At 43.1% G+C, this 21075-nt stretch overlaps 1 protein-coding gene across 2 annotated transcripts in view; it reads left to right on the top strand.

The window, feature by feature from the left end:
• Positions 1-21075, top strand: part of FKBP11 (FKBP prolyl isomerase 11) — a 28856-nt gene that overhangs the window by 2084 nt on the left and 5697 nt on the right. Inside the window, exons 3-5 of one of the 2 annotated variants that reach the window (XM_066585722.1) lie at positions 7417-7504; positions 12287-12342; positions 17697-17730. In XM_066585722.1, the coding sequence (XP_066441819.1) occupies positions 12333-12342; positions 17697-17730 (44 nt within the window). In that variant the 5' untranslated portion in view covers positions 7417-7504; positions 12287-12332. The remainder of the gene's footprint in view (positions 1-7416; positions 7505-12286; positions 12343-17696; positions 17731-21075) is intronic. The other variant, XM_066585729.1, reaches the window with a different exon arrangement.

Raw genomic sequence — 21075 nt, forward strand, 5'->3', positions numbered from 1 at the left:
TGTGCAGAAAAACCCAATTAGGCCGCCTGCAGACGAGCGGGTCGGATCCGGCGGCGAGACTTCTCGCCGCGGGACCCGACCTGAGCGCCTGCAGAGCCGAGCGCGTGCTCACCCGCGCCCGGTTGGCCCCGGCTCTTTCATGTGCCGGCAGCCGGGCGCATGCGCAGACCGGAGCCGGCCGCCATGGTGAGTGACGTATCTGCGAGCCCCGCACAAAAATAGGAGCATGCCGCGGTTTGTTTGCCGCGCGACATTTCGCCGTCTGCATAGGAGTGCGTATTGTAGATGCACTCCTAGTGCAGGCTTTGAGCGGCGGAAATCCCGTCGCAGGATTTCCGCCCGTGTGCAGGCGGCCTTAGTCTCCAATTAGAATTTGCAAATGGTGACAAGACTTTAAAATCTTTTTGCTATTTCCAACTAGCTCACCTCGCTTTTCTGCAGCTGCAACTCTAAGGGTACAAAAAAAAATTCTCCACTGCAGTCTAGGCTCACACCGACTAGCACTACCTTTTATGTCCCTTTCTGCTTCCAGCCTCTGACCATCGGAGAGCGTCAGGAATTAAAAGTCCTGCTCCACTGACATTTTCAAACATCCCACCATCAGTGCACATAATGAAGGGCAGCAGTCTCTAGTACAGCTGTATACAGGGGAGATAGTCAAGAGGGATGCTGCAGGGGAGGCCCCTGGCTGTTTGCTACCAGGATGGGGCTGATGGAAGAGGGGTGCCTGGCTGTTTTCTACAGTGGTGGGTGAGGGGCATCTGGCTGCTATGGTGGGTTGTGGGCACCTGGTTGCTTCGCGCTATGGTGTGGTTGATTAGGAGGGGGGTGCCTGGCTATCTGCTGGTAGGGGAGGATAGCCTGGCTGCTGCTACTGTGATGAAGGGTGCCCACCTACAAGTAGGCATGGCTCCTGTTAATGGGGGTGGAGTTTTGAATGTAGTTCTTATACCGGGATGGTGGGCACTCTGGGTGTAGCTATTATACCACAAGGGAATATGCTCTGGGTGTGATTATAATACCGCAAGGGGTGGGAAACACGTCTAAGCTAGAAGACACTGCGTAGATAATTACAGGGAGTAAAATTATTATTCATTTTTTTGGGATGATCCATGTAGATTACGGGGAGGGTGGGACTTTGAATGTGTATATTATATAAATTGCGGCACGTCCTATCGTGTGTGTGCCCTCACATCGCATCTCCCATTGGGCAGGGGCACGCAGTGCGATGCCAGGTTCCTCCCAACAATGGGAGAAAATCAGTGATTCTCTGCTGCGGCTGTCAGCGGGATCAATACTTCCCTGAAGTGATGCGAGGAAAATTGCATGTTGGGCGAGGTGCGATTTCGGGGTGTCCTTCACGGGCCGCTATCGCCCTTGCTTGTGTGGAGATAGCTTAAAACAACTGCCAGAGAAAAACGCACGTTAGTACCACCACAATAAAAAAGGGCACCAAAATGTGCTTTTAAAAAAGCGATCAAAGATGATCTAATAAACTCGCGGTGAAAAAAATAGTTGGTGTGAAGGAGCCCTGAAGGGCTTTAGTTTGAATACTATTAAGAATTCCTGGAGGCGGGGCATTGTGTACCCACATCACACGTGCCAAGTCGGGGATTTCAGGCGAGAAGCTTGTATTTAGTCACTTAGTACAGTATTTAATCCCCGCTTTTGGCCGGCTGTAATCATATATGCAGATTTCTCTGACACGAGCCTCCGCATTGTGCGAGAGTCCGTGAGGTAGACGACATGCGTGAGCTCTATCTACATAGATGGCACCACATACCAGCGGTCACAGTTTACCCTTCTATGCCATGTGATTTGGGCACACGCTTCTTAGATCAGAGAGTTGGTTCAGGTTTGGAAAGAAGAGAACTGTGCAAACTAATTCCTAATATACTACTATGGGATAAAGTATGTGCTGGCCATTTTTTTTCCCTCTCCCCATTGACTAAATGGGTAAGTCCCGTCCATAAAAAAAAAAAATCAAAATAGTGAATGTGATGATTCTTTTTTCCACGCAGTCTGTGACTGTGAAAACCTGGTAGTGTGTATTACACAATATAATAATATGGGTCCATATGCTATCTGTGTGTAGTTTTTTTTTTAGTCTATCCCCAGATATTGCAGTACTATTAGAATAGCGCCTCCTGCTGTTTCTATTGAAGAGCCTTTCTATGTCAGTCCATCTCATTAACTGTTTCCCAGGTGGTCACTCCCTACTCAGTCTCGTTTCTCTGCAGTAATACTGTCTCACTCTCTTCCCACTTGCTTGGCATCTCTTGTGACATCAGAGAAGACGCAGGAACTTCCGAAGCCACCGCTCACCTGATACTCAGTACGCACAGAGAGAAGTAGGTGGAACATTTACTGAGGTGGACACAGAATAGAAACAGCAGGTGGCGCTATTCTAACATTAGTCTTGGAATAGCTGGGGTAGAAACAGTTTTTTACATTAATGCAAATACAAAAATGTATATTCGCGGCCGCAAAATGGAGCAAAGACGCCATTTCTTTAAGCCCTTAATTTGTAATTCAAGTCAGTTGCTGGTGTCCTGTATACAAGGCCTGTGTCACACAAAACGTATTTGCGCAGTGTTTTTGCACGCGCGATACTCAGTGAATAGAACACATTGATTTCAATGGGTTTGTTCACATAAGCGAATTCTGCACTCACAGTTCGTTTGCGCAAAAGTTTCATGCACATAAAAATCGCATGTTATACTAATTAACTTACCTGCCTATTACAATGAATGGCAGCAGTGTTGTGAGTGTTTTTACTCATGAAAATGTAAACAATTTGCGTGCATAAAAAGTAAGTAAAACATGTAAATATGCAGCGCCCATTGTGTAAATTCGCACATAAAGGCGCTTAAGGACTCAAAATTGAGCAGAAGTTGGCACGCTTTTTTTTTGCGTAAATGGACGATTTTTTTCTCAGTCGAGTCCTAGTTTCCTTAGTGTCGAAATCGCCCATTCACATGCTTTGGAGCTGCGTGTTGCAGAAAAAATGCACTGCTGTTCGGAATTCCCTCGGTCAGTAGAAATCTTCCTAATGACTTCTAATGTGTAAAATAGCAGCACCGTTGGACGCAGGTAAACACCCCCCTCCCTTTTTTTCAGCTCCCATAGGAGTCTATGGAAACTCCTGCACATTGTGCACCACATATAGGGTGGGGTCTCTCCCTCACCCCCCTCTTTTCCCCCTGCCCCGCATGGCGCTTGGTCGAGTAATCAGTTACTCGAAAATATCAATGCTCGATCAAGGCATCCGGCTTAAACGAGCATGCTCGCTCATCTCTGCTCATGTCCTATCTTTTCAGGTGCAAGTTTTTTGCGCTGCTAAAATTTCCTTCATCTGACCGTTTCCAGAGGAACCACTGGTTCTAATAGTCCCAATTTTTTTTTTTTTTTTTGCACGTGTAATTTAGCTACGCAAATTCCCTAGTATAATGAGCCCTTAGCCGGTATGACACCGGCCCTTAGGGCTCCTTTACACGGGCCTATGTGCCTTTTCGTGTGCCTCAGCGCAATGCATTTGCGCTATGTATGAAGTTTTTTTTGCACTTGCTTCGGCGCATTTTAAAGTATTTTTCGCAAACGCAGGACATGTTCATTAACGCGCAGCAGACGACTCTTTGAATTAAATGGCTATTTTAGCCTAATAAGTTTCTAACGTGTTTTTTTTTCTCCACAGAATTGTGCCTCAATGCATGCATTTGTGCGCCTCCCATACACTTCTATGGGGTCCTTTGGTGCACAAATGCGCACAAAATAGAGCAAGTCCTATTTTTTTGCGCACGTGAGATATACGCATGCAAAAATGCAGAATGTGAACGAACTCATTAATATCAATGGGTTCTATTCTCGGCATACTGTGAATGCAAATATGCCCGTGTGAAGGAGCCCTTAAGGGAACAATGGTTTTCTTGAAAATAACCAGCAATATTGTAAAAAAAAACCCATTATTTTCGTCTCCGGTTGACTGACCTGTAGGCAAATTCTTGAGAGAGGTTCATCTGTGAGGCACCAGTTCCTCTCAGAGTATGACAGGTTGTATAAGGAGATGTCAGGAATTGATGGCACATCATTTTCTTAAAAACAGGCTATAATTCGAGCTTCATGAATATGAAAGAAGAACTTTGAAGTCTGGCGTTTCAGACCATGTGAACGGAGTGATAGTCACCTGCTGTCATATGATTTGTGTGAAATCTGTGTGTCTAGTCATCCTACCATAAAACCTAATATTGACACACCACAAATTGCCGTAGAGCAATCGGAGGATGATTCATGCCAGCCTTCAGTTGTGCTGACAGTACAAGGATGGGAGGAAGGCATGAAAGTTTCTCTGCTTTTATCTACATTGCTGCAATGCCGTCCTCCTGACATGCAAATATATATTCATGGCTGTGCCTGAATAGGAGGGGTTTCTTCCTAGTGCACACTACTGAACAGCCCTCTATTTACGAGCCCAAAGTATCAGTTAACCCCTGATATAAACTAAAAACGTTTTTCTCAATAGACATGTGACCTGGGTGCGAGATGTGAGCCATGATGTAAATCTGTGCAGCTTGGAAGGAGACACAAATGTTCAAATGGGTACAATGGAAACATAGGGGCTGGTTACCCATAAAAACTATGTCCACACAGGGTAGATTTGCTGCAGGGTGTCCGCAGCAGTCGTTCTGCAGCCCAGAATCCACTCCAAAATCCACACCATTCGGTGCAGATTTTAACGTGGACTTTAGTAATCTACAGATCCATTGCAGCTAATTGGCATGCTGCAGATTTCATTTCAGCACCACATATTAATTTCCACACTGATTTTAGGCGCGCCCCACCCGCAACATCAGGGCTTATTCAGACGGGTATCAGTCGGGTTTTCACCCCTGGCCAATATACATTGCCCCTCTCTGCAAGGTAAGGAGGCGTGACAGGAGCTAGTGCACTGAGCTCTCACCCCCCGCCATAGTGTGCAATGGAGGGTCGGGACAGGGCGGAGTTAAGCTCCGCCCTATCCTGCCCTTCCATTGGCCGGGCATGAAAACCCTACCAATATACGCCTGTCTGAATAAGCCGCTCATACCCTCAGAGGACATCCAGAGTAAATGCTGCTAATTTGCTTGCAGAAAATCTACATCGCTTTGCATTACAAGCAATATGGTGGAGATTTCAAGAAATTCATCTACATGCTGCGGGAAAACAATCCGCTGTACTAATTGACCTGCGGTAAGGATTTCATTTCCACAGCATAAAAACAATCACAGAAAGCGGCCATATACTTACTGAGTAAGGAGTGCATATAGATGCATCCTCTCACCATGCAGGTAGCTGACTACCAAATGAGGGAGCTAATTACACCTGTGCAGGACACCGATGAGACAGCCACTCACACTGCCTCTTGATAATGAGGGGGGTGGCTGCTTGGCGTATACTCCCACACATAGTGGTTACAGGGTGCCAGACCATTCTGATATATGTAGTTCACATGCACACCATTTCACATCATTTCCACAGCATGTCAATTCAGGCCTTAAACAGATGGGTGTAATAGAGTCCCGTTATACTGCCATGATAATCACAGCCGCATAACAGAACAAAACCATGGATTTCAATTGTTTCATTTCCACAAGCGGAAATGAATCATGCGCAGCTACGCTCCGTAGCGGCAAGCATAGCGTCGCTCACGCCCATCTGTTTGAGGGCTTAATCAGACGTGCGTATATCGGTCGGGTTTTCAACGCCCGGCCGATATACGCTGTCTCTCTCTGCAGGGAGAGGAGGCGGGCCGGCCCGGGACCAGTGCACTGAGCTTCCGCCCCCTTGCCACTATTTGCAATGGAAGGGGGCAGGATGGGGTGGAACTTAGCTCCGCCCCATCCCCTCCCATTTACTGTGATGCCTTCACCCTGTGCCAGTCACTATACTGGCTGCCCGTCAAATATAGAATACAATTTAAACTCCTCATTCTCATCCATAAGGCCTTCATAATGCTGCGCCATCCCATATCTCCACCCTACCCATACTCTCCAGTCTGTTAAGCACCTTAAACCTAACCTCCCACGTCCACAATTTTTTCCCAAGCGGCACTGGATGTTATGACTTATTTTTTGCATGTTTTCCCTAATTTGTAAAGCGCTGCGGAATAAGTTGGTGCTATATAAATAAAGATTATTATTATTGGACAAGATTTCCATTTCCTCATTGTTTCTAGTTTTGTTTTCCGAGTTTTCAAACACCGTGTATATCCATCTTTTTGGACAACTCTTGTGTTTTAATGATCAGGTTACAGAACGCGCCATTTATAATCCCTAGAAGAGCTCGGTGCGATCAGAGCTCTATCTTGTAGAACATAAGAGGCCGCTTATCTCCTTCCCATAAGAGCTTTCTCTCATTAGCCGGCCTTCCTGTTTCCAGTAATAAGCAGGTAATTGCAGTAACAACCTGTTTTATGATAACTAGATCACAGAATTGTAATTTTTTCTTTTTTTTTTTTTTTAGCGCAAGGAAAGACAATTTCTACTGGGCTTTTGTTCCGTGCTATAAATATTGTAATTACTGCAGTAAACAAGGGATAAAATCTCCTTTTAGAGTATGAGAGCGTTGTATTTCATTGCGGCAGTGGCTTCACATTGGGTAATTGTTATGCAGTGCTCAGACAACCTGGCAGTGACGGCCGCATGAATTTCTGCTATAAACTTACAGAACAGAAATCACAGTTCGGAAAATGTAAATGTGTATTTTACTTTTCTCAAAGTTAGCGCCGGTTAGAATCTGTAGGTGGCTGTCACTTTTTTGTCACTTCTGTTAGACTAACATATTAATAAATTACACACATGAGAGCAACAGACTTATTCCCAGTTGCTGTTATAGCAGCACTATACTGAGGTTGTCATCACTCACATCACTCCTTGTTCCCTGTGAGGCTCATCTTCTAATGTTCCTGTATGAGACACGCATAAATAGGGGATGGCTTGATAGGCAATCTCCCAAGGCAGCCCTGGGGCCTTTTAGAAGGCCCCGGCTGCCATGACACCTGCATGGCTCCCCCGACCTCACCGCGGAGGGGCTTTGGGGGATTTAAATGCCGCTGTCAGAATTGACAGCGGCATTTAATGGGTTAATAGCTGTAATCGGCTGTTCGGCCGATCGCGGCTATTGCCTGCGGGTGTCAGCTATAATAAACAGCTGACGCCTGCACTGTATGGAGAGAGATAGCGGCGCTATCTCCCTCCATACACGTCCTGCCGTTGCAGGACGTAAAAACACTATTGGGCCGTCACTAAGGGGATATCTGTTTTCTTGCTCTATGAACTCATTGTCATGTTTTGGTGTTCATCACATTGGCACCTAACATTAAAGACTTCTTTATTGTGTTTCATTTATCTTGGCAATACTAATATTTCTCTGTGTCCGTAGGGAAAACTTGATGATGGCCGTGTGATTGATACCTCCCTATCTCGGGATCCAATTTTGGTGGTGCTTGGGAAGAAGCAAGTGATAAAAGGTAATCCAAGCTTAGATTAGGATTTCTTAGGAGTCATTCAAAGCCACTACAATATATAGCACATATCATATTTCACTATTTTTGTAATGTCCCTATGCCACCAGTAAGGCACATATTTTACAGATATTGTACTTTAAAGATATAATTAAAACAAAAGGACCCAGGAACAAAACAAAGGATTTAGGGTTCATTGACAGGTAATGTGGTTCAGTACTAAATGCGGGTATATTTACAGATGTTTAAATAATCTACAACTTCTAGATTTTAAAGCAGAATTTATTATATGGCTTAGTACATGGAGGCAATATCCTGGTAGCGTTTTTGTTTGTTTTTTACTGGTGGTTTAGTTGATTTTAGTTTAGAACAATTCTATTCTTGCTGTAAATAATCTCAAGGTATCCTGATAGGCTTGTGCAAAGAGCTGTATAGATCATCCGGTAGGGACAAGAGGGGATGTTTCAGACTACCTCAGGCTTGCTTTACAGGTTAGACTACCATTCTATTAAGCTCCAGTCACGGATAGTTATATCTCTAATGGCTGAACTAAAAATCAGCCAGGTGATTACTGCTGAAGAAAAGAAATATCAGGTGAGGATTGCCCACGGTGTAGTGTTTTCAATTTTCAGAAATCCGATCAAAGCTTACTTGGGCTGGTAATTAGAAATGAGCGAGCACGCTTGGATAAAGCAGTTACTCGACCGAGCATCGCTCTTCTCGATTAACTGCATACTGGTCCGAGCAGGCTCGGGGGGGAGGCAGTGGGGGGAGAGTGAGAGATCTCTCTCTGTCTCTACCCGCTGCCTCCCCTGAGCCTGCTCGGACCAGTATGCAGTTAATCGAGAAGAGCGATGCTCGCACGAGTAACTGCTTTATCCGAGCGTGCTCGCTCATCTCTACTGGTAATACTAAATGGCCCCTAATTACACCTTGGCAGAAGAACTGGGTATCTATAAATGACTAGAAAAATTACTCTACCTAGTAAGATACCTAAAATTTATATTATCTGTGTTTTATTGTTTGTTGAAAAATAGGAAAAAAACAAGACTCTCAATCGAATACAGTTTAGTTGTACAGTTAAAAAGGTTTTTAAATATGGAATGTTTTGCAGGCTAAAAAAAATATGTACTGTTAATCTTGTGGGCTCTTTTTTTTTTTAAACTCTTAATACGTTTACTGTTGGTTGGGGCACTTATTTTAATTTTTTTATACCTATGAACGCCTATTGTTACCTGTTAATACACTCTTTGTAAAAAAAAAAAAGTCAAGCACCCAGAAGGAGTTATTTTGCTGCAAAAATTGGCATGCAGTTACATCTCAAGCAGGCATGGAAATCATTAGAGTATTGGCATGATTAGATGAGCAGTAGAGATGAGTGAACATTTAGGGCAATTACTCGATCGAGCATCGCTTTTTTTCGGGTAACTGCCTAATCGGGCGAAAAGATTCGGGGGGGTGCCATGGGTGAGCAGGGGGTTGCAGAGGGGAGTGGGGGGAGAGAGAGAGCTCCCCACTGCTACCCCCCGCTCCACCACGCCGCCCCCCGAATCTTTTCGCCCGAGTAGGCAGTTACTCGAAAAAAGCGATGCTCGATTGAGTAATTGCCCTAAACGAGTACGTTTGCTCATCTCTAATGAACAGTCTTCCCACCTGAGGCTCTAAAAGGCTCTCAAAGGCTACATATGTGTAGTGGACCTCAGTTTTCACTATCCACAATCCACAATCCAAGAGATTTCACACGGTTAACAGAGTCTGAGAGGGGAACATTATTGGAATGTGAGAAGCTGGATGGTCATATTGATGAAGGGGCGCACACACAAGGCAACCGGGCTCAGGGTGGCCTTGACAGAACACCAGTAGAGAAGATTGTCTGATTGTCCAACTTCATGAGCAGCTCTAACTGCTTCGCTGACGAGATAGGTGACACCATCGTTTCGGGCCCCAGTGTCTGTCAGGACCATTTCTAGGCACTTGGCTTGAGGACATTTGGTCTCACAGCACCCATTACGTGTACTGCAAATGTGGACCACTCTGCCGCAGGATACCATATGGAACTTGTGTGCCTCCATGTCCGCCTGTATTACATCTTGTATCCAAGCTAAAGGTGTCCCAACAGGGTACTAGAGCCTCCCTTCAGGTGTTCAGTTTTTCGCACTAAATTCTCCTTTTGCTCTGATATTGTACTCACTTACTTATATCAACGTTACAATCACACACATATATGAAGTTTCATTTGATTCTGACAATTTCTTCTAGATGCTTGAATGATTTATTTTCTTACAATGAGTATACTTATCCTCCAGATATGCCTGTGGCCCATCATGAACCAACCCAACAGCACTATTTGTTAGGACATAAGCATTATGTTTTACAAACATAAGTACCAGTTGACCCCCTTTCCAACGTGCGCTGTACATGTATGGCGCATGTCGAATATCCTTGTATGGAGCGAGCTACATAAACTATATACATTTTGGTATTCCCATAATCAGTGAGTAACGATAAGGTATTATTCTTACCACGCATCGTTAAAGCAAATATGCTCCCGCACCAAACTTGCAAAATTGCAGGATTTTTCTTTTCTCCATTTCACTGCACTTTTTACACGTTTCCCAGTATATTATGTGCTAAGAAACCACTGAAAAATACATCTCATCCTGCAAAAAACAAGCCCTCATGTAGCTGCGTCACCAGACCAATGCAAAAAAAGTGTGATTATTTGAAAGTGGGGATAGAAAAATTAAAACACAATAAACAAAAAGGCCTACAGCAGGGATGGGTTAATTTTTGGTCTTCCTTTGTAGTAAGTGCAACTGTAAGCCCGGAAAGCCTCAGGCAGTAACTTTAATGCCGCAGGTTTAAGACTGCCGAAAGCTCTTATGTATATAGACACTGTCAACACGAGAAGGAAAACGGATGGGGAGCATAGAGAAACCTACTCACACGATCTGACAGCGTCCAATCATTACTCATGATAGTAGATTCTGTAGGAATACATCCTATTTACACTGCTAGTGGTAACACGCAGTTGTCAGTTAGGCTAGAGCTGAGCAAAGACTTTCTGTAGCACTACTATTTGATTTTAACTATCATGTGACAGCTGTAGTCCACATTACATGTGACTCAGTGTATTGCAGCTTTAGCTTTATAGTTCTACTTAAATAGTTTTTATTTAAAAAAATCTCCATGCACGTTAGGCTTTATTGATAGGAAAACTTTTATAATTCAGAGGTCTCTGTATCTGTTCCACTAACTCATGGGAATTGCAAATATTTATTACTATAACAGACACATCAGAAGAGGTGACGAGTCCTTTTTAAATCTTGTAATTCACAGGTGAGGTCTCATTGTAGATGTTCTATTTTCTTTTCTTCTCAAACCAGCCCAGACTGCTATGACAATTTATTTAGACACTACAGAGTCTGCTACAAGACATCTTTGACACCTCACTTCTGCAGCCTATCCTCAGTATCTGGTCTAGTGTCTGAATTTATTTTAGTTTCTATAGATAAATTCAGACACAAGAAAAAAAGTAATGAATGCAGACCCGTGAAAAAATTTAGACCCCAGACCACAAAACTCATTCAGTCTACTCCTAAAACAATCCGGACCTGCAACTCCAAATTCTTGACCAGGTGACATCATCTCTGATTTATAGACATTCTTTCTCTTTTTCTTCTCCATGCAGTCTAGACCACCATGACTACTTCTGAACACTGCAGTGTTTGTTGTCAAGACTTCTTTGACCCCTCGCTTCTGCAGTCATTCCCCAGCCTCTATATCAAAACAAATAAATTCAGACCTCAAACCAGATGCCAAAGTAAATTGAGGCCACAGATAAAACCCCTTAATTAATGCACACCCCTGAACAAATTTGGATTTTAGACCACACACTTAAAACAAATTCAAGCCCCAGAGCAGATCCCAAAATTGCTTCATACGGCAGACTCAACCCCTAAATTAATTGATACACCCTATGACCTATTGACGTCTTCTCTGGTTGTAGACATTATATTTCCTTTTCTTCTTTTCTCCATTCAGCCCAGACCACCATGCCAACTTCTCCTGACCACTGCAAGGTTTGCTACCAAGACATTTTTAACCCCTTGCTTTTGTGGTCATTCCTAGCCTTTACAGAAACACATATTCAGACCCCTATATAAATTCAAACTCCAGACCAGTACCCTAAATGGATTTAGAAGCAAGAACAGACCCCTAAATAAATTCAGACCTCCCCTTAAATTATTTCACAAATGTAAATTTATTTTGACCTCCTCTATTACTTCAGACCACTGAATTGATTTAGATTCCACACCAAGGCCCTAAATTAATTATAACTCCAGAATTAAGTGCGTAGAATAAACCCGTCTCTGTTTGCCCTCCCCTTTCCCAAACTGCTCTTTCGCTCCAGGCACCAATGCACACAAGGTCCTAAGCCTGGCAGCATCGGGATATAGTGCATAGTATGTCCTGACACTTGTGTGGCACCAGGACCTTGTGTGTCAGTTCTCAGAGCTGAAGAGGAGCCTAGTAGCAGGCGAGGTAAGTATAAATCCCACAGATAGCCGATTCAAAAGGAAAAAAATCAGCATAGTCATTTGGGGAGGGGAGGTATTTGGCTCTATCGCCCCCACATCTGCTGCCCTGTTTATGACAATCATTACGTTATAGTGAACTGTTCTTTCTATGCCAACTGATGTCTGCTATTTTTATACCTTATGAAGAATTAGGATATTTTGTTTTATCTCCCCTGTAAATATAACTCCTTTCATTTTTCCATGCAAGTACCAACCAACATCTACACAGTCTGAAGCATCCTGTTGCAGGCAGCATGTTTATAGGTATACTATTCCACATGTTGATGTTTTGTACTGATGTGTACACTGTTATACTCCAGTAGACCTCTACCAGTATGTCCAGATGAAGTAGGTCCATAGAGAGAATGAGCATGTCCATTATAAACAGATGTTATCTCAACAGGTCATTTTTTATACCTGTTTTAGAAAGACCCAGGAGAGTTAGGAAAATCGGACATAAAGCAAAGGAGAGAAGGAAGTAGAAAAAAAAAGCAAAACTTAGCGGAAGAGAAATAAACAAAAAAGGGGGGGGGGGTAAACCATGTTATTTATGGTGAAGCGGGAAAGACTGATTGCTAGGTTTGTCTTAGAAATTCAATACATAGATAAATACTTAAAGTGAACATCCCTGATTTAAAGGGGTTTTTCAAAGATTTGAAAAACATGGCTACTTTTTTTCAGAAATAGCATCACACCTGTCCATATTTGGTATTGCAGCTCAGCTCCATTGATGTAAATTTTGCTGACTTGCAGTAGTACACACTTTTTCTAATTCTATACAATCCAGTAATTCCTAAAAGCTATATCCATGATCACAACCAAATTTATTTTTGCTGTCCAAAAACATCTAAAATGAAGAAATTTTGTAGTAGATTTCAATTAAGAATTTCCTACATTTTTTATTTCTACAGCTTCTGTGCAGACGTATGTGTCTCCATGGTAACAGACAAACCTTTATAGTATGATCTTGCAGTCATACTTTCTTCCATCCCTCTACTTTTCTCTTGCCTAGTGAATGAATATTAGCTTATACATGGGAACAGATGGGAGTATGACTGCAGGACCAGACCATACAGTGTGTGTCTGTTATCTTAGAGACATGAGCTGTATAGAAACAGTTTAAAGAAAGCAATAGGGCATTTTTAATTAAAGGGATTATCTAGTAAAATGATATTATTTAATTTTATTTTTTAAGGTTTGCATAGCTTTAATGTCACCAACCTATACTCACTCACTTTTCTAAGAGCCCCGAAGCACTGATCCCTGACAGTTTCCAGCTAATTTTGGGCAACTGATCATGTGACAGCTAAGCTTATGATTAGTGTTGAGCGAACTGCACCAGTCGAACCATGCTTTGGACCGAACGTTACTAAAGGTTAGGTTTGCGGCAATTCTGAACTTCAGGTGGTACGTCCTATTGGAAATCGTGCCTCTTCTCCAGTGGCTCAGTGGTTAGCACTGTTGCCTTTTAGTGCTGGGGTTCTCAGTTCAAATCTAACATCTGCATGGAGTTTGTAAGTTCTCCCTGTGCTTCATAATAATTGCCTTTATTTAACTGAAATGTAGATGTTGTCCTTGGTCAGATTTGAACCTGAAGGTAACGGTGTTATCCACTGAGCCACCATGCTTCTTTCTCCTCAATGAATGTATGTACTATATAAACAAAGGTGATTATTATGAAGAAGAAACCCAAGGCAGGGAGAATATGCAAACTCAATACAAATGTTGCCTTTGGTGAAATTTGAACCTAGGACCCCAGCACTGTAAAGCAACATTGTTAAACACCGAACCACCATGCTAACTTTTCCTCCTTCGTTTTTGACCACATGATATAAAAGAAATTTTTATGCTCATGCCCAGTGTTTGTACTTTAGGTGGTTGACAGGGATCACAATGGGCACTCTGATTGGTCTGTGGCTATGGAACCCCAAATGCAGCACTCTGTGTGATGCATTGTGTATTCTGATACTTTTATTTATCTTTTTTAAATTCCAGCAATCTTATCAGCAATTCGTGTTACAGTAGCTGTTTTGAGCTGGCCTTTGCTCCCATACACGTCAGTGAACCTAGGGAACCCAGGACTTTATCAATGGTTGTCTTGATGGTTGTTATGAACCATAGCCTATCAAGAACACAAGACCTGCTGTTTTAGAAATGCTCTGACCCAGTTGTCTACCCAATGCAATATGTGCCTTGTCAGAATCGCTCAGATCCTTACGCATCAACTTCTAGAACTTACTGTTCCGAAGGAGGAGGAGGAAGAAGCATGGTGGCTCTGTGATGAGCACTCTTGCCTTGCAGTGATGAGGTACTGGGCTCAAATCTGACCAAGGGAAACATCTGGATGCAGTTATAAAAAAGGTGATTATTCTAAAAGAACATACAAACTCGATACAGATGTTGTCAGATTTGAACCTAGGACCACAGCGCTGCAGGGCAACAATGCTAACCATTGAGCCACAGACATTTGGCTGGATCATTATTACTGGCGAAGGTTCGGTTTTAACTAATTGGGACCAAACCAAAATCTGTAAACCGGCCCAACTGAACTTTTCAAAAGTTTTCTCATCTCTACTCATGGTACCAACGCAGAGGTCAGCGATGGGCTTACGTTAGGGAGCTTTGATAAGTATTTTGCGTCAACTTGGTCAACAGTTAAGAATGATTTGTAGACTTGAGACATTGTTTCGTAAACACTTTCTAATTTCAGGGGTTGTTTCTGTTGATGTTTCAGGGAATCGTTCTGCGTTCTGACATGATTTGACTGCCGTGCATAGTTAGTGTAAATTATCTGCTGCTGTATTTGTTAGAGGATGTAAGTTACTGGAAAAAGAACATTTATTTCTGGAGTGTCCAGAGCAAGAGAATGTCAAGCATTGTACATGTCGTGCCTGATATTTCCTATCTCTGCAAAACAGCTGCCCTAAAAGTCCATTTGTTAGAGTGTCAGGAACGTATTTTACAAGCAGGGCTAAAAAACAACAACATCATCTCTGCTGCTATAGAGCTTGCTAGGTCGGGATATGGAAATCTATTCATTCTACATTCAGGAGTCGGGGTCTCTTATCTTAGCACCATTCTAGCTGTTCCTAATGTAGCACATAGAAAAGATACGGAATGGAAATGATTTCTGTTTTTTTGTGTGGTTTCAACTGAACACAGAAAATGATTGATGAATAAATTAATATCGAGCTGCACTAACCAAGTCTGAATAATTAATTATTTACTTCAAACAGGAATTTGTGCTTGGTTTTATCTAATGAAAGAGGAGAAGAAGAAGGGCTCTGTCTCCGATATTCAGTAGGAAATGTTGTTCTAAAGAACATAAGCTATAGAACAGTTGTTCTCATATAGTGTGAGACCTAGAAGACAAAGCCCATCCATCCTCAGAAGATACCATTTCCCTAAAGTTACCCTCAAGTCTGAAATGAATGTACCCACCAACAGAACAGAACAGCTGTTTGGTTACTCCCGGTTGAGACTACAACGTTTGGTCCTGAGGGTATGATGGAAATCTCACTTAATGAGATTGCATATCCAGCTTGTATTAAATGTCATTCTCACTTATATGACAGCTTAGAAGATGCTGAAGTCTGCACATGTTTGCTACTACTGTCAGTCGCTAGTCATATTGCCTCGGTTCTCTAATTGTGTATTTGCACAGGCTAGTGTGAAACCCAAAAACAGGCAGAATATGCAAACTCCATGCGGATGTTGCCTTTAATCCGATTTGAACCTAGGACCCTAGCACTGCAAGGCAACAGTGCTAACCACCGAGCCACCATGCTTCCTTTTTTGGCTTACTCCATACTACCACTGTGCGCACAGTTTTTACGGGTTATTCATTTTAATGTTTTTGACCAACACTACAGGCCTGTGGAAATACACCCACATGATTAAAGATGACCAGAATGACAAATTATGTGGATAGTGGATAACTTGCAGGTTGTTGGGGGTCTCAGACCCCCACACAGATCCTAAGAATGGGATCCTGTGTCCCTCTGTTCTCGTCACTGCGGAGATGCTTTTCCCCATGCAGTGACTTCACAGTAAATGAAGCGCTGGCTGGACTTGCGTGGTTGGCACTCCATTTATTTCAATTCAAATAACCGAGCCCTTGCCACTTGGCTATCCCTACAGTCTCATTGAAAATGAATGGCGCAGCAGTGCACTTACGTGACCATTGCTCCATTCATTCTTCTCACTACAAGGGGTGCAGTAAGCCCTTGTCTGGAGGACGGGGCACACGGGACACTTGTTCTCAGGATTTTTGGGAGACTTCCACCAATCAACATGTTTCCCCCTATACTGTGGATAGGTTATAACGTGTAACTCTGGTAAAACTCTATTTAAACACAGTGGCCATGATATTTAGATATGCAACCAATATTGGTATTATATAATAATATTATTATACATGTCTTTGAAGGGCTTGATTTGAATGTATTTGCGTATCTTACTTCTCCATATACTTCAGTAGTTCTTTTTACTTACACATTGCCCTAAAAGTGAATTGGCAAATTATGAAGCACCAACTGGACGGGCGTCATGAAACTATATAGAGGCAGTGTATTTCTATGCAGTAAAGAAGTTCTCCGGTTACTAGACAATATGGCCCCTTTTTAGGACCCCCTGTGCTTAAATAAGAAAATGAATAGTACTTGCCTGTTTCCTGCTGCACGTTTCAGTCCTGGCGTTCGTTGTGACAAATAAAGTCACTGGAAGCCGGGTTACCGCTAGTTCTCCTCACATCCTGAGCACCATAATGCCAGGCGTTCGGGAACAAGATGCTGCAGCCAGTGATTGGTTGCAGCAGTCACCTGACTTCCAGTGAAGTCACCTTTCACAACAAACAAACGCCAGGATTGCAGCGGGGCGGCACCTTAGAAAAGGTAAGTGCTGATTCTTTTTTTTAACACAGAGACACTAAGGCCTCCTGCACACGGGCGTATTTGCATTGCTGAGTCCGCGGTGGGCGTCCGCCTCCACAGCAAATACAGCCCATAGCATTGAATGGCAAAACATCATTTCATCTCCACGAGCGGAAATCGATTGCGATTTTCCGCTCACAGAGAATAAATTGCAACATGCTGCGATTTTGTGTGGGTTACGCACGGCTGGCTTCCATTGAAGTCAATGAAAGCCATCTGTCCCGCGGCACTTCCGCAGTAAGCACTGCAGAAGTATCACAGCATACACGTCACGCCCCAGCGCCTCCTGCGCATGTGCAACGGAGTGCAGGCTGGCACATCCACAGCGTGTGCAGAAGCTGCTGTACAGGTAAGCTGGGGTCACCGGCCGGGCACCCGGTCGAACTCCGCTGCAGGAATCCCACATGCAGGGTCCGACCCGCCTAAGTGCAGGAGGCCTAAAGGGGCCAAGTTGTCTACTAACCGGACAATCCAAGGACGGTTTTAGAGATTTGTCTCTTGTTTTGGTTAATTTAAAAGCTAAAGTATATATTAAAAGCAAAGAAACCAAATAAAAAAACATGCGTGTCCATGATTTATAAATCTTTATTCTTCTTGGATCTTTGCCCTTTTTAAGCTGTTATGTGTTTAGTTTATCTTAAAAACTTAGTCATTAAAATGTAAATGTTTTTTTTTCTATATTCGTAGGTTTGGAAAAGAGTCTTGTGGGCATGTGTGTTGGGTGAGTATCTCAGAACCAGTGTGATGTCCCACCTAAGCCAGCTATTTTTGTCTGCGTTGTTTCTAGGTGGTCTTAGTGTAACATACATTTACACTGGGCAATTATCGTGCAAAACCCCAAATTCGGGTGATAATCGTCCCATGTACACACAGCCGCCAGCAGGGCACTAACTGTCGGAGTTGCTTGGGTTTTGGAAGAACTAAAACCAAGTGTCTGTCTGGCCGTGTAAGCAGGAGGTGCACAATGTTTACTGTGAATGGAGGGTCGCCAGAACGATTCCGGCCTGCTTCGCCTCCATTCACGTAAAAAAAAAAAAGCTCCTTATTCTCCCAAATAGCAGGTACCGGCTTGTAGCTGTGATTCCACCCAGGTGCGGTTTTCAATGGAAGTGCGGTCTTGCTCATAAGGTCAGCTATTGGCAGTCATGACTGAGCGGAGTCTAAGCCGCAAGCTGGTACATGTTACGTGGGAACGCTCAAAGATGTTTGGAACTTTGGGCAGTGAGCAGCAAGGAGCAGTCCAGCTGAAATCAGTAACTCAGTAAGCATCAGGGTCTACAGGTTCGATTCCTGACAATTTGGTCATTTCAATTTGTGTAAAATAAGTGTGTTATATATAATCTATTACGCAATTCGCAACAAAACCTAAGAAAGCTTTCATTCTGCTTGTGGCTCCCACATTTCGTTTTCCTTCCTCCTTTTGTTGAGTTGTCACACTTGGGTGTACCGAAGGTTTTCTATATCGTATTCTGGTCTATAGAAAGTATCATGTGGATAAAGACACTTGATGAGATTCGCCCCTGGAAATATGAATGTCGGCTCTTACAGCGGCTCTTCTCTGTCTTCTCTTTGTCCAGTAATCCAGGAGATTTAAGCCACATAGCGTTGCACAGCATAGCTAGGCTGCTTTGAAGTAAATAATAGAATGATTTCTGTGTACAGCTATATACCATAGAGAGGTATTTTAATGGTGCAGCTAGGTCGGATCTGCAGTAACCTCTCCAAACTGCTTAAGATGAGTGATGTTGCTGACTTGCATTGTATTAGTACTTTCTCAATTGGGATACTGAGTTTCTCATAGAAACTGTATAATATGTTATTGGTGATCTTTTCTATGTGAAAATATCATATTTTATGTAAAAAAAAAAATTATATATATAATTTCTTCGGTGACCTCAGCAGCTTCTTGCACTGAAGCACTTACCTGAGCATTGTTAAATAGCCACTCCAGTGAAATGTTTCCCAGTTTGAGGGTGCATTCAGACGACCATATATCGGCCGGGTTTTCACGCCCGGCCGATATACCGCGTCTCTCTCTGCAGGGGGAGGAGGCTGGAAGAGTCGGGAGCAGTGCTCTGAGCTCCCGCCCCCTTTCTGCCTCCTCTCCAACCCCCTGCACTATGTTCAATTAGGAGAGGCGGGATGGGGGCGGAGCTAATTCCTGCCACTTAGCCCCATCCCGCCTCCTCTCATTGAAAATAGTGCAGGGGGGTGGAGAGGGGGCGGGAGCTCAGAGCACTGCTCCTGGCTCTTCCAGAGTCCTCCTCCTGCAAAGAGAGACGCCGTATGTCGGCCGGCGTGAATACCCGGCCGATATACAGTCGTCTGAATGCACCCTTTTATAGATCTACTTGGGATTATGTATTCAGTTTCTAGTCAATTATGAACTCTGTTGTTGCATGAATCCTGCCACAGAAAATCCTATCACAGTTACTGACGATCACACAGATATAATAGAGAAGAGCAAGCATCTTCTTCCTGACTATTTACTTATGGTCTGTAGCTTGTTTAGATGAATATAGAAGGTAATAATAATCAAACTGTCCACCCCAGCAGGCAGAAATGGTATAGCCTCAGCTAATGCTGTACTGATGCATCATGGGATCGATTGAAAGCGAAAGCAAAATTTTCACCATTTGGATGGTGTCTGATAAGTATTAGACAGGAGGCGGCACTGCAAGGAAGTGGCTGCAATACACAGAGCAGACCTCCAGAGTGTAACAGACAATCAGGTTAGGGGAGCAGAGATGGGAAAAATGTTTTTTGATTTTATTTTACTTTTTGCTGGGGTGGCCCTTTAATTTTGAACCTACTGTATACCGCGTAATTGACTCTAGTAGTTTTCTGTAGCGGAAAAGGACACATTTGTGACGCTGTATCACTGAGTGATAGGAGGACAAGGTTATATGCTGGTGGCACTTGATTCGAGCAGTCTTATCCGCTCTCCGTAATTTCTTAACTGTCTCTTCCAAAGTTACAATAAATGACATTTTACATGCAGATAACAGACCTGTCGTGTGTGTAGCATAAAGCCGAGTCTCGGATGTTTGTTCTTTTCACACTCCAATCATCACACTGTCCACAGCGAATGACTGATTCACTTAGACAGACCTGGCAGGACTCAAAAGGTCGTTGTTCTATAAAACGCATCGCCTTTCTAGTGGTGAATCACTTTCCATGCCAGGGAAAGCTACTGAGCATTGGACCAGGCGATAATAAATAGAATTATGTTCGTCTCTGGTGGAATTAGTCAAATTGCAATGAAATGAAATCATTGCTGTTGTCTTGCTTGACATTATTTAATCCGGTTTAATTAAATTTATATCACACTTTGTGGCCGGTATGTAAATTTTACATTTCAGCATTATAATATTATTATAGTAAACCTATCCAGGGACATCTGAAAACCTCTCCATACAAATGCACAAAATCCATTCTATTATAGTTCATTCACAACTCTCCTTGTTTAACTCGTTATGGACCAAGCGCCATAAATTTACAGGCTGGGCTTTAATCCGGTGCCATAGTAAAAATATAGTGCGGGATTTAAGCTCCTGCTACTGCAATATAGCTCCGAAGGAGAAGACACAAGCATTTTCAAAGACTTCTATCTTTTTCTTTTACAGTCTGCATAACGCTCAATGAGTGCTATATAGAGAATACACGAAGAGGTAATGCCATGTCCTGTTTTGGACCCAGCGATCACGTGATCGCCGACGACTCCCAGCATGTCTGAGCTGCAGGGTCTCAGCAGACCCCAGTCCAGCTCTCACAGTGACTAATGTCACACTAGGGGGATGTTTTCCTCTATTGATGCTGTTCCTGTAAAATAAATTATATTGTGAATGTTCCTCTGAGGTCTTCTATGATGTCATGCGGGACATAGATGTTAAAAAAAAAAATGTACAAAAAAGTAAAAACAATTTACAGAATAATTTACAGATATATTAACAGAAAAAAAGGAAGCAGCCGCCTCCTGAACTGTCACCATAGCTGCTGCAACATGCTAAAAAAAAAAAAAAATGAGCCCAGCAGTCGTCTTACGGGTTTCCGGAGAAGTGCTTCT

This window comes from Eleutherodactylus coqui, chromosome 1, assembly GCF_035609145.1.
Source record: "Eleutherodactylus coqui strain aEleCoq1 chromosome 1, aEleCoq1.hap1, whole genome shotgun sequence".
NCBI lineage: Eukaryota > Metazoa > Chordata > Amphibia > Anura > Eleutherodactylidae > Eleutherodactylus > Eleutherodactylus coqui.